Consider the following 14,905-nt stretch of genomic DNA (forward strand, 5'->3'; position numbering starts at 1 on the left):
CTGTCAAGTAAAATGGCTGATTGTAAGATCAAACTTGTTGATCGGTGCAGAATTGAATAGCTATTTGGACGCTTGATGTTTCGTCAGATTCCAGCAAATGAGGAAATCAAAATGAGAAAAAATTGCAAACGATCTGATGTAGAGATGAGAGGTTTCACTGGCAGCAATGAAACGTTGCAGAATCCGTTTGCCGAAATTAACATTGGTTTTCTCTTGGTGAACAGCGGATCTAAACAACGTACGGTTCTCGGCATACAGGACAGCGATGAAGCTCAGACGGATGCAGAAGGCTCTCTGCTGTGAGTCAATGTATACAGCTCACACAACACTGTTACTTCTAGTGTTAAACAAACCCTTGCTCACTTGTGTTTGTATGGGTAGTCGAAGAGATTGCGCTAACAAACAGTTTGTTAGGTCGTAGTGCACATACATTTAATGTGTCTGTCATGAGGTATTCTCAGAATGATTTTTAACTAAGCATTTCTTATTCATCTATAAACCACCTAGAACGCAATAGCAAAGCAATGGCTAGAAACAACGTAGAACACCTTAGTAACTACTGTGCCGATGCTCTAAAAGAAATGCATCTTAACCTCCGAGAAACATTATAGCAATGTGCTAAAAAACATTCAAAACATCTAAAGCAAACACATAGCAACACCCTGGCAACTACATTGATCGGATTAGTAACATATATAACTAGTCTAGCAATGCACCAAAACAGCGCACCATTTAGCAAGACTATGGAAACCCCATAGCAATGTGCTAAAATTACTAGGAACAACTTAGCAACTACATAGCAACACCCCAAAATCACATTGGTAACGTTGATAAACAGGCTAGTGATTATCTGAAACACTGCTCCTTGGCAACACCATAGCAACAACATATAGCAACGTTTAGCAAATTGTTAAAAGACACCTTAGCAACCCCCTGGCAACAACCCAGACCACATTAGTAGCCTAAGTAACCAGTGTAGTGATGCTCATAAGAAACGCATCGTGACAAACAAATCCAGCATCACCATAACAACCATATGGCATTTTGTTTAGAAACCACATAGCGACACCCTGGCAACCACCCAGACCATAGTAGTATCCTCAAAGCGATATTCCAAAACACACTTTAGTAACCTTGCTTGTTTTATTGCACACAGTGGATCTGCTGGGCATGCCCGCTGCCTGCGAGGCCTTTGAGCAGCACAACCTGAAACAGAATGAGCAATTCATGGACATCATGCAGGTGATCAACTGTCTGACCAGCATCTACGACCGTCTGGAGCAACAGCAAAGCAGTCTGGTCAACGTGCCCCTCTGCGTGGACATGTGTCTCAACTGGCTGCTCAACGTCTATGATACGTACGTGCAACCATTTTTAAGTCTTGCTTGTTTGGAAAGTTATGAAACATTTATGAGTCAGAGGAAGAATCAGTGACGTGGAATCGGTTACACGGCTGTCCAAATGTTTATCTTATGTTTTATTTACATTTTTGTCTTTTTTCCACGTTGTAGATTAATAATGAACTGTATCAAACTAGTGTTATATTTGACCATCTCCAAAGAAGTCACCATTTGCCTAGAGTTAGCCAAAATCAACCACAGTATCATCGGAGTTCAGTCTTAATCTGGACTCTAATTGGCTACTTTTTCTTCATAACTGGTTCAAGGTATCCATTTATAGGTGTTCAGTTTATATTTTCAGCTCAAAGGCTTTTAAAGCTCGTGAAAAAGCACTTAGGCCAAGCAAATCCAAACTTTTGAACAATAGTGTAGATACATTAAACTGATAGTTCACCCAAAAATGTTCTACAGAAGTCAAAAGGGTTTGAAATGACAAGAGGAAATGATGACAGAATTCTCAAGCTCTCATTTTAAGAAGGAATCCGATTTGAATCGGACTAAGTTGGAATCACATAGAATGAATTAGTATAAATAAGATTTGAAATTAGTATGTTCACATCGGATTAGAATCAGTTCCTACATCCAAATTTGCCTATATGGACAATTGCCCTAAAAGTATGTCCTGTATTGTTGGATCTGCACCCCTTATTTTTTCAGTAGAAGTAGACCATTATGAAAAGTAAATTAATCTCAAACGCTATTTATGACTGATAATGTGTGAATTGGGATGCAGGAAGTGTATCAGATCAGAATTAGCGAGTTGCTTCTCGGCACGTCTTGTTTTGTGGTCACACGCAGCCATAAATCACTCAGTATTTGTACACAGAAGTGGTAGATTCCACAGAAGACGCTTTTCTCTCCCCCAAAGTAAACCGAGAGAAGAACGTTGGAGGTCTTTGCATTCTGTGAAGACAATCTTTGTTTCTATAGTGTAAAGAATACATTTTGCAAGCCTATTTTCCGGATGTTGCATCTGTGTTTTGTTCTGGGTCTCGACTCCTTATCTGGCCTAAAGATAAAAGGAGCAGTTGATGGTCTCGCTTTAGTCATTTGTCACCTTGATATTCCATTTTTTCCCCGCAGAGGACGAGCCGGAAAGATTCGCACCCTATCCTTCAAAACTGGAATAATCTGTCTGTGCAAAGCTCACCTTGAGGATAAGTACAGATGTAAGTTCCTCTGTTTATCTTGCGTGCTTTTTCTTTATGTAAACGAAAAGTCAAGTCCTAATAAAAGCAACATTGCATTCCCGAGCTGTTTTGACAGCCTGTATTTCTCACAGGTTGGGATGTGTTACGTTGGGGTTTTTTGTACAGTTCTTTTTTTCGGCCCATTATTTTAAATGGATTTTTACTGTTGTACTCCAGGTCTGTTTGTTGCTCTCCGCGGTGTCTGTGCTTGTCGTTTGTTTAAACTGCTTACCCGTAACAGCACAGTAATCACTGCTGTAAAGTTTTGTGGTTCGCTCATTTGAAGCGTGTGGAACAGTATAATGTCACAGCTGTTTAGAAATGCTTTAAACGTGTGAAGGTGACGATTTAGTTTTAGGTGTTGCCGCAGTTTCTGTTTGTAACTAGCGGGGCTTGCAAATGTAAACGTCCCTGTTTTACTTGAAAAAAATAGTTTAAGATTAATAACACACTGTAAGGGGGGCGATATGATGATCTGAAATCGAGATCGATCTTGAAGGGGTCCTCAATCTTGTGTGTCGTCTAAATCAAGAGGCGTGTTCGACATCATTCAGCTCTGCACAGACCCATTGCCGTATGACATTGAAGCACTGCGAGAGCAGAGGGCTTTCGAATCACTCTCGCCCTGCAGTTGAGGTCTGCGAAGCGCCGCGTGAAGTTGAACAGGTTAATGATTTTCTGCTTGTTGGCTGTGCTGAATGCTGATTATCCAAAATATATCACGTGTCTGCCTCGGATGTTTCCATGTCTGATGTATTTGAAAACAAATCAGTAAGTTAGTGGCATGGCAGACGAGAAGTTGGTGCCAAAAAAGGACTCATACAGATGTGTTTTTTAAGCAGGGCTGTGCAGGGCGACGTATAAATTGGTCTTTGCAACCTGTGTAGCACGCGTGCGACATAGATTTGCAAGTGCATTAGACAGAGCGCCTTGTTTGTGTGAAGTGCGTTTGTCTTTGTGTGATGTTAATCGATGGCGCACCGCTAATATATTTTTAGTATTGAATATATTGAATGTTATGAATATATATATATATATTTAGCGATTGAAATCACGCATTTAGTTTATATAGCCTATATCTAGAGGAATCCTGCGATTTAAATCTCTCACTGCCGGTTCTGCGTTTATGAGTAAATGTGTTGCACGGTGCATCATGGACTTGTATGTGTCTCACATCACTGTATGAGGACATAAGCACATGAACATCGTGTCCGGAGTTACCCTGAGAGTTTATTTCAGGTGCATTTAACTTTTTTCAGTGTTTGAGGAAAAACTATCGTCACTGCACTACACACATGGAAACTCAAGCGTCTATTGTGGGAGCGTCTTCACGACGTAAAACGTAAACAACACAGAACAAAAAAAGATGGGTAAACTATAAATGATGTGGCCCTTATTGATCCATCTTATTCCTTATTCATCCATCACGTCCTTTGTCGTTGACCGGTCTATTTATGTGATGACCTGCACTTGTGTTTTCTAGATGATTATAGACGTTTTGTACTTGTGCTACCTGTACAACTTTTTGGCCTGTGCTACAAAACTTTAAAGCTCTGTTGCACCAGTGCAATGTACAAAAAAGTTAATATTTTCCAATTCAGAACTTTGTCAGAGATTTTTTGTTATGAAGATCATGATATGCTTTTTTGGGAAACAATGTAGCCAATTTTTGTTTCGCCCGACCTTTTAATAGTTCTTATTATTTTTGTAGCATCAATGTTTTAGTGTACATTTACCACATGTAAATTTTTTGATTAAATATAATTAATTACGATGCGTGGGTATATTGCAAATAAACAAAAAGTGTTCACATATTAAAAAAAAATTTTATCCGCTTGTCACTGTCAGAATGTTCTAGAAGGTGGGATGAAGCAATGGTGGGTGACTACGTCTGGAACTTGGTTTGTGAGGACAGTATTAGTCATAAAAGACAAAAACGACCAAATGTACATTTCTAAAGTTTTGGACGAATCATTTTTAGTGTTAAATAGGTGTTTTGAGTTTAGTGTTATATGCCAGTTCCTTGCGTATTCTGTGTAGGAGTAATAATGCAGAAATGTATAAAAGTACAAATTATTGCGGAACACAACTTTAAAGTTAGTGATAGTTCACCCAAAAGTGAAAATTCTGTCATTTACTCATCATTTACATTCTGGATTGTGTAACCGAACAGCACCGGCCCCCATTCACTTCTATTGTACGGACACAAAACCAATGCAAGTGAATGGGTGCTAGTTAACAACATTCTTCAAAATTTCTTCTTTTGGGTTCTGCGGAAGAAAGAAAGTCATACGGGTTTAAAAATAGACAAGAGGGTGAGTAAATGATGACCGTATTTAGATTTTTGGATGAAGTATCACTTTTCATGATTCACACAATTCACATTGACGATATGGGCTAAATAGAAATACTAGAACTCTACGATTACTGTTTTTTCCTATGGATTGTGTGTCTGTTTTAAAGGTGCTTTATTTTTGTTTCTGTGTCACTTTGTAGTTTTATTCCGAGAAGTGGCCAGTGCCACAGGTTTCTGCGACCAGCGGCGACTCGGACTCCTCCTGCACGATGCCATTCAGATCCCTAGGCAGCTGGGCGAGGTGGCGTCCTTCGGAGGAAGCAACATTGAGCCAAGCGTGCGAAGCTGCTTTCAGTTTGTAAGTCATTGCCATGTTCAGCAAACATATGTGAAAAGGAATCATTCCTGGTTTACGATTTCTCATTGACCTATTTGATGTGTTACAATGATTGTCAAAAGTGCCCCAGAACTATTTATTTTCTACATTCTTCAAAATATCTTATTTTGTGTTCAACAGAATAAAGACATTTACAAATACAAATTTCCTTTTGGTCAAGAACTGTTTGGTTGCAAACATTCTTCCAAATATCTTTCTCTGTGTTCATCAGAACAAAGACATTTATACAGATTTGGACCAACTCGAGGGTGAGAAAATGATGAGAGAATTTTAATTTTTGGGTGAACTGTTCCTTTAAGTGTGGTGTGGGAGATTTATTTTGTGAACAATGGACTGTTGCTGAAAAAACGATTGTACTTTCCATTTAAAACAGGCTAGAATTTCAACATGTAGAAAATGAATATTCCTTTTGTTTGATATTGTGATAATCAAGCTTATCTTTCAGGATTTATATCGATATTTCTTCAACCTAGTTGTGTTGTTTTTAAAACATAACCCATTGTAAATGCAATTTTAAGGTATATTTCATCACAGCACCTTTAGCAATTTTTATTTTCTACTTTTCATACGAAGGCCAATAACAAACCAGAGCTGGAGGCTTCGGTCTTTCTGGACTGGATGCGTTTAGAACCTCAGTCAATGGTTTGGCTCCCCGTCCTGCATCGCGTGGCGGCTGCCGAGACAGCGAAGCACCAGGCTAAATGCAACATTTGTAAAGAATGTCCTATTATCGGCTTCAGGTACGGACTTTTCTTCATTGCCACGATTCCGTGTGACTGATTTCTCTTAGATACTTTGAAAGTGTCAGCAGTTTTTTTTGTGCAGTTTTAAGCATTCCACCAAACTTCAAGGTAAGACGTTGAGTCTGCATTCTGTGCGACAGCTGCCGCATTCATTTTACTTGCTTAGAAGTTTTTTGGGTGGAACACATGGAAACAATCCTGTTTTTTAATTGGGCTTAATCTTTATTTTATGCAGTTTATATGTATATATGGGTCATTGACATATATCGACCACTTATCATGTGGTGCGACCAATAATATCAATAATTGTATAAAATTGTAACTAAAATATATATCATTTTTGTGGCTGAATTATAAACATCTGATTCTTCAACCTTATGTGAATGGTATTTTAAAAACTTTTTTTATTCCTACCAAAACGCAAATGCTTTTTTTCTAAACACATTAAATGCTACTGATTATATAAAATAGTGTTAAGCATGTCAAGGAAATGAATTAATTTAAAGATAAATAGCGGTCGCACCACATTACATTTTTTAAGGCAATGGCCAATTCATAGACGAAAACAACTAAGATCACTTAATGTTTATATTTTATCTGCATTTATGTGTACACCACATTCTTAACGTTTGAAGAACTGCAATAGATATTATTTATTTATAAATAATGCGGTATGAATAAAAACATTAAGATTGAATTGGTTTTTCACTCACATCGTGTGGCAGAACATTTTGTTTCTTGACTATTTAAATACACTCTTAATCAACGTCTCTTACAGTGCAAGATTTAGCGAAGCAAATAAGGTCATTTTGATGTCACGTTAATTGTAGGACGTGAAAAAAATCTAAATCTTTGTGAAGACTCTGGTGAGCCCCACCTGGAGGACCAGGAAGTAACATGAGACAACCCTCGATGCATTCCATGCATGTCGCTTCAGATCCGTGAAATTTCAAATGCTCCGCCAACGATTTAAGCGTTAAATGATCTAATCGACTGCGTCTGATCTCAACAGGTACCGAAGCTTAAAGCACTTTAACTATGACATCTGCCAAAGCTGCTTCTTTTCTGGCAGAGTGGCCAAAGGTCACAAGATGCAGTACCCTATGGTGGAATATTGCACACCGGTAGGTTTATTCACATCACTTTTTGCGTGTACATACTACCGCATACATTGCATTGCATTTATTCGTTTGCGTGCATGTTTTCATTTTAGACGACGTCAGGAGAGGACGTGAGAGACTTTGCCAAGGTGTTAAAGAACAAGTTCAGGACAAAGCGCTATTTCGCGAAGCACCCTCGCATGGGTTACCTCCCCGTCCAGACCATCCTAGAGGGAGATAACATGGAGACGTGAGAAATTGTTTTCTGCTTTGTGTGCTGTATGTTGCTGTTGGCGGTTGATGAAACAAAATGTTTATGGTACATGGTCAAGAAAACGAATCCTCAACATTTCGCTTTTGTTTTTCATATCCAGCGTTGATCCTAGTTCTGGTTTGTTTAACATCACTCTGGGAAAATATGTGGCATGCTGTCAATTGCTTCGTATAATATGGACAGTAATATCTTTTTTATGTATGTTACCAAACAAGATCAAACCGAAATGTAAGAGTGTTAAGATTTTGTTCCGTTTTCCTGTTTGTGTTAGTTACATGTGTTATTTGTATTATGCAATGAATATTATAATTGAATTCCCCCTTTAGAGGAGCGAACTGGTGTCAGAACCGTTCTAAATGCATTCGCACATTATTACAATTTTACTCGTTTCGTTTTCCTTCTCCATTTCAATCCCAACACACATCCAGCAATGGCAAGTCAAACTATTTCTCAGACAATTTATAACTAACACAATTTCTTAAGAAAACCAATAATGGACACACTTTGGCATTTGAGGCCTACGCTTCACTTTATCAACCTTTATACAGAGGGTCTCATGGAAATGCGTTTGTGTGTTTGGTGCTTCTTAACAAGCGTCCCCATCCAGCTCGCAGCGCATCTATTTGTCCTGTCCATCATCGCATCTTTTTTTGTCTTGCAGTCCTGTAACACTGATCAACTTCTGGCCTGTTGAGCATCCGTGAGTACTTCCAGTACATGTGCACACCAACACGTAACCAGATTTGATAGCCACGTTTTTTACATGTGACATTTGATCAAAATCTGTTCCCTGGCAATGATATCAATGACCTTTGTGCTACATTTACATTTATGTATTACACAAACGCATAAAATATTTTGAGAGGGAATGTCTTGTATTTTGCACCTTTAGCCACATCAGTTAAATTATTAAAGTATATTTGTATATACACACACACACACAATGATTCAGGACACGCTCATCTTCCATCATCCGAACTGTGAAATATTTTGGAACGTGTCCATCTCATGGCTATTTCCCACTCATCTGCAAGATGAACATGTTTTAGTTGTGTAGGTTATTAAGAGCTTCTTTAAAGCAACAGTTCACCCAAAAAGTATAACTCTCTCATCATTTACTCACCCTCCAGTCATTGTATGACTTTCTTCCTTCCGCAGAATACAAAAGATGATCTTTTGACGGCACACATTCACTTACATTGCAATAAAAGTGAATGTGTGTCATTTAACAACATTGGTCGAAATATCTTCTTTTGGGTTCTGAGAATGGAAGTCATACAGGTTTAAAATGTTGCTTCCTGTAAGTCGCTTTAGATAAAAGCGTCTGCTAAATGACTAAATGTTAATGATAAGAGGGTAAATGATGACAGAACTTGAGTTGGGTGTTTTAGTGAATCTTCAAGCATCTGTACACTGGCTATGTTAACTATACATGTATATTTATGTTTTTTATTATTTTTAAACGGGATCGATGGATAACATTTCCTAATGTAAGCTTTTCAAAAATGGCGTTATGCAATTTCACCACAGGGGGCAGCATGTTTTTATGTTTATTATATCATGTGCACGTGGTTTTATCAGCCTCCGTAGGGGTCTCCAAGGGAATCTTTAGTAATGCTTAGTGGTTTTAGAAATGTTGTTTCTCCATAATAAATTATTAAGCCCTGGTTTCCAACATGTTTTTCGTCCGTCTCTGGTAGGCCAGCGTCATCCCCGCAGCTCTCCCATGACGACACGCATTCACGCATCGAGCATTACGCTAGCAGGTAAGCCTTTTAAAAATACATTAAAAAGTTGGTATTTTATCAAAGAGAATTCAAAAGAAGGATTGACTGGTGTTGCTATGTGTGCACAAAACGTTAACTTTTGAATAATTGAATGGCTCATAGTTAGTTATACTGCTTATACTGCCTCTGCGACATGTACTGCAGTGTTTAACGGCAGAACTTTTCCACATATTTGTCTTTATATATAGAGCCTCTTTCTCATTGAAGCGATATGTTGTTATTACCTTAGAATGAGCTATTTCTGTCTACATACACCGCAGGTCAGGTTGTTTCTACAATAGCGCTAAACATAGAAAAACTGCTCTACTGAGCACGTCTCGTAAATACATGATCTTCTTCAGCAAAAGAGCGAAGACGTGATGACATCTTGGTGAGCCATTGGTTGCAATTCACAACCTCACCACTAGATGTCGCAAAATTGCACTTTATTTAGCAATAAAATGGAAGGCTAAGTAACAATTTCCAAAGTAAAAAAAATGTAATTCAGAATATTTTCATAAGACAAACTAATCTTCTTTTGTATTTGCGCATTTGTCTGTCTGTTGCTTGCGGAGTTCAGTAGTAACAAATAAAACCTGTTTGTTTAAAATGAAGCATGTAACTGTATTAACGTGAATGGATCCAGCTGGAACGAACGAGTGAGGAATGATGTTGTGTCTTCACAGGCTAGCTGAAATGGAGAACCGAAATGGCTCGTATATGAATGAGAATGTATCGCCCAATGAAAGCATGTGAGCCTGCAACTCCTTACACTTGATACTATTATAACCGCAAATGAGTGCCATTTTGTATGTGAAAGAAACCGAACATTACTTTCTTTCACACTTCCTGTGGCATCTTCCAGAGTGATATGTGACATTTTAACAACTTGTGGTTTGATAGAAATGTAATTGAATCAAAGGCAGGCTTTTGCCACATTATGATGATCCTAGCTGGCGTCTTATTTGCAATACTTGACACCATTTGCTATTAACGTCAAGCTATTGCTTGCGATTCGAACCAGAAACCAGAGCTAATGCTTTACCAGTTAATGCACTTAAATGAATAAATTGCGCTCGGCACAGATTTGTGGGCGTGTTTGCAACCTGATTTACATAATTCCTTTAGTGACTCAGGCTGAAATATTACAGGCAGCTCATATAAGAAAGCATTTTCTACAAGCGCTATTCATTCTTAGTGAATTCCCTCTAGGAGTTAAAGGCTGCAAGTGGTAATTGAAATCTTCAGTGAAGGATTTGATTTTTCGCGAACAGGAAATGGAGTGCTGATGTTGTTGTTATTGCAGAGATGATGAGCATCTGCTGATCCAGCATTACTGCCAGAGTCTGAATCAGAGCTCTCCGCTCAGCCAACCTCAAAGCCCGGCTCAGATCCTCATCTCCATGGAGTCCGAGGAGAAGGGAGAGCTGGAGAGAGTCCTCAACGACCTGGAGCAGGAAAACAGGTCCGAGTGCATTACAACTTCCAAGAGTAAAGCTTTCTCGGCTCTGTTTGCATAAATAATTTAATGAAATGAATACCTTAAATGTGTGAAAAGTGTGTAGTATATTGTGGGTGTGAATGAATACACTCCAGCTCAAAACCCCTGATATCTCAGGGCACAGAGCTTTGGCACATGCGCTCAGGTGGCTAAGACTGCAAGTGTGGACAGGCCCTAAGTGTATAATGCATCAATAAATGCATAGTAGGTGTATAGTGTGTGCGAAAGTTATATTGTACATTAGATGCAAAGTATGTGTTAAAGTGCGAAGTGTAGTGTAGTGCACAGTGTGTAAATGTTTGTATTGTAGTGCACAGCATGTGTTAAAGTGTGAAGTGCACAGTTCATAAGTGTGTTGTGTAGTGTAGTGCACACTGCGTGTATAAGCGTGTAGTGTAGTGCACACTTTGGATAGTGTTCATTAAATGCATTGTATGTGAATAGTTTATAGTGCACATTATGTGCACAGTACATGTATAACATAAGTTTGTAGTGTATAGTGCATAGTGTAGGTGTGTAGAATAGTGCACATTAGATGCAAAGTAGTGCATCATTAAGGGCCAAGTGTGTGTATACTATAAGTGTGTAGTATTCAGCGCATCATTAAGTGTATTGAGGAAGCGTGTAGTGTATCGTGCACATTAGATGCATAGTATTTGAATAGTTTATGTGTGTAGTCTTCAGCACATCATTAAGTGTATTGAGGAAGCGTGTAGTGTATCGTGCACATTAGATGCATAGTATTTGAATAGTTTATGTGTGTAGTCTTCAGCATAGGGCTGGGCGATATGGCTGAAAACTGTATCACGATATCAGTGTTTCATATCGGTCGATATCGATAATTATTGATATTTTTATGACCCATTTAAAATAAGGACCAGGAGAAAAATATTGTACATTTAAACATTTTTATTTTAAACTTAAACTTCCTCTGATCATAATCCCCTCAGTTATTGAGACAGAAATGTCAACACAATCATGCAAAACTCAAATAATTAAAATGTAAACATAAGTCTAAAGTCACAATGAACACTTAACAATTATCTCTTAACATTTAAGGTGCAAAATGAAAATAAAATGTAAGAAATGCTTAATAAAGTGTAATACAATAGTGCAAAGTGTTAAATATAAATAAAGAAAAACCTGAGAATTTAGTGCAAACTTAGTGCTAGGAAGTTCACTAGCTGTTCACCTTCTGGTGAATAAAGTTTTTTAAAATATGTACAATGTTTTGTAAACAAAGAAAACTGAGGTAGACTGATGTACATCTGTAACATAAATAACAAACCTGATACAGTACAGTAACATTGTTAGAAACCTGCAGAAATATGAAAAAGTAACAAACGAGTCTTCAAGTTATTCTTCCTCTAATAATACTTGAAGTTGAACTATTAAAGTATGTTTTCAGTCCAGGTTTTGTGCTAGGAACACCAGCTGGTTGACCTTCTCTGGGTCTAAAGCTGCCCTGGTGCATGTTACAATATTACCCCCAGTACTAAAAATTCTTTCTGAGGGGGTGCTGGTGGCTGGGATGCACAGGTACTTTTTCGCCAGCTGAGACTCCAAAGGGTGAGCGCGACTAAGATGGTAAAACAAGTTTGTGGTATTACCAGTCTTGGCGGGGACAACGGTCTTGCATACTTTGCAGACGACATTGGTCTGACTACGGTCAGACTTGTAATATCCAAAAAACTGCCATACTGGCGAGCTGACTTTTCCTCTTTTATTTACAATTTCCTCGCTCGCCGCGGCACTCATTTTCTGCTTATCAGTCGCCGGTTTCTGAGAGGAATCCAGCAGACCAGCACGAGACAACGAAACAGCGCAACCAAACTTGATACTGTTACACGATTGGCTGTTAGCTTGTCACTCCCTACGTTGCTAGGCTACCAGAGAGCGAGTGCCTTTGTTCATGCAACCAAACTTGCTTTGAAACCTCTGGTTTCTTCATGGGTTTCTTCCGACGAAGAAAAAAAAAACTTTATCGAACTTTTATCGAGCGCATTTTTTATTGATATTGATTACATGTCTATCGCGATACATATCGTTATCATTTTATCGCCCAGCCCTACTTCAGCACATCATTAAGTGTTTTGAATAAGTGTGTAGTGTACAGTGCACATTAGATATATATTATGTGTGTAGTCTTCAGCACATCATTAGGTGTTTTGTTTAAGTGTGTAGTGTACAGTGCACATTAGTATGTGTATTGTATAAGAGTGTAGTTTATAGTGCACATTAAGAGCAAAGTATGTGTGTAGTACAAGTGTATAGTACTTAATTTAATGCAGTGAAAGTGTCTAGTGCATCATTTGGAACATGACTGTTATTTGTCAGCTTGTCATTCTGAAGTCGTCGTTGATTTCTAGGAAGCTACAGTCCGAGTACGATCGTCTGAAAAAAGCGCACGGCCACAAGGGACTGTCACCGTTGCCGTCGCCCCCACAGATGCTGCCCATCTCGCCCCAGAGTCCACGAGACGCCGAGCTCATAGCCGAGGCCAAACTACTGCGGCAGCACAAGGGTCGTCTGGAGGCCAGAATGCAGATCCTGGAGGATCATAACAAACAGCTCGAATCACAACTCAAACGCCTTAGACAGTTACTTGAGCAGGTGGGTGGCACATATCCTTAATTCTTTTTCTTCATTCACGTACTCGCTGAATACAGTGAAGAGCATCACTTAGGTGTCAGAAAAAGAAACAAGTCATCTCCACATTTGTGCATCGAGGCTGAATGTCTCTTAAATTGATTTAGGTATTTTTTTGTTAAATGACTTGACTTGGTGCGTTAGGGATTTTCCACCTGTTCATTACACTAGTGATGCAAGATTTTTGTCTCTTTAATGCATGTTTGATGATTATAACGTTGTAATTTGATTAGCATTTGTCATTTATATTTCTTCATTTAGAAAATGATTATTAGCCAAAGAGACTCGCAATGTATACATTTTGTCAGTATGTTTGCTCCCTGGGGAATTGAACCCATGACTTTACTGATGTCACGATGTTTACTAGTTACCACAGGAATTAAGATGACTCTATCCATGTGATAAACATTGTGATAAAAAAGCATTTTCTGTTAAGAATTAGTTAAAGAAATATTACTGAAATTGATCTTATTAAGATATTATAAAGGCCGCTTGTTGTATAGTTTTAAAAGGTGCTCAAAGTAACATTCAAGGTACCGAAAAACGATTAGTACCTTTAAAGTTCATAAGTATGCATTAGATTGGAGAAAACCATTCGAGCATTTTGGTGGCCGTTATGTTTAATATGACAGATTTGATCCGTCTAACCCATGAATAGATTATTTATTGGATTATTATTGTTCGTGCGAACGTGTCATTTCTGCCGTGGCATCAGTAATCCAAAACCTTCTTAAAATGCTGCATTCACACCACTAAGTGCCATGTAAAATGTCTACAAAAATGACTTTGTACACCTTTATAATGTAGCTTAGTGATCAGATTAGGTGTGTTTATGGTTCATAAATCAATGTTTTTTCTTATCAATGAAAAAAGATTTTGTATAATTGCAGTTCTGCATTTACATGTGCATTTTCGTACAGTTCTGTAAATGTAAACATGTATATTAGACTTAAACATATTTTGTCTGAAAACATTTTTGTGAAGACATATTTTTTCTGCAAACCTGTGGAATGACAGCTTTATTAAAAAATCCATTGGATCGGGGGGCTGTTTAGGTTTATATTTCTGAGTTTTAAGGTTATCTTTATTGAGAAGATATAAAGAGGCCAAAGACTTGAAAGTGTGTTTTTGGAGGGAATTGTTAGGTGATGTTCAGTGATTCTATTTAGATTATCAGTACCACACAGACATATTCATCTTATGCTCTTCAAACTCGATTTTGTAAGGTTTATGAAGAGTATTAACACCTTTTGTCACGTTTTAATTTTCATAATTTAAACATTAAGAACATATTTTCATCAGTATTGTTTTTGTTGTTAAGACTTGCTTGTGAAATGGTCAAATTTAGTTTAATTTAGACGTTGATATGAACATGATTATATTCTTCCATTGCAAGTGCATTACTGTAATATGTTTGTTTCCCTGTAAAACAAAGGGATGGAGCATGTTACCAAAACTTTTGATTCAATTGAATGGGTATTTCTTTAAATGATATATATATACGTATATATATATTGCACCGATGAAGCCACCTCGTATTGATCGTATTGACCACATTGGTTCAACATAACTTATCCTATTAAACAATA

At 38.0% G+C, this 14,905-nt stretch overlaps 1 protein-coding gene across 6 annotated transcripts in view; it reads left to right on the forward strand.

Annotated features, from left to right (window-relative positions):
* The window catches only part of dmd (dystrophin), a 78,551-nt gene that overhangs the window by 57,341 nt on the left and 6,305 nt on the right, over positions 1-14,905 (forward strand). For all 6 annotated transcript variants that reach the window (XM_079462047.1, XM_079462046.1, XM_079462050.1 and 3 more), the window contains 12 exons: positions 225-299; positions 1,157-1,358; positions 2,484-2,569; positions 5,087-5,244; positions 5,857-6,023; positions 7,039-7,150; positions 7,240-7,376; positions 8,062-8,100; positions 9,101-9,166; positions 9,853-9,918; positions 10,473-10,631; positions 13,037-13,280. In XM_079462047.1, coding sequence (XP_079318173.1) covers positions 225-299; positions 1,157-1,358; positions 2,484-2,569; positions 5,087-5,244; positions 5,857-6,023; positions 7,039-7,150; positions 7,240-7,376; positions 8,062-8,100; positions 9,101-9,166; positions 9,853-9,918; positions 10,473-10,631; positions 13,037-13,280 — 1,511 coding nt within the window. The remainder of the gene's footprint in view (positions 1-224; positions 300-1,156; positions 1,359-2,483; positions 2,570-5,086; positions 5,245-5,856; positions 6,024-7,038; positions 7,151-7,239; positions 7,377-8,061; positions 8,101-9,100; positions 9,167-9,852; positions 9,919-10,472; positions 10,632-13,036; positions 13,281-14,905) is intronic.

The sequence above is a fragment of the Barbatula barbatula genome (assembly GCF_947034865.1).
Source record: "Barbatula barbatula genome assembly, chromosome: 8".
NCBI lineage: Eukaryota > Metazoa > Chordata > Actinopteri > Cypriniformes > Nemacheilidae > Barbatula > Barbatula barbatula.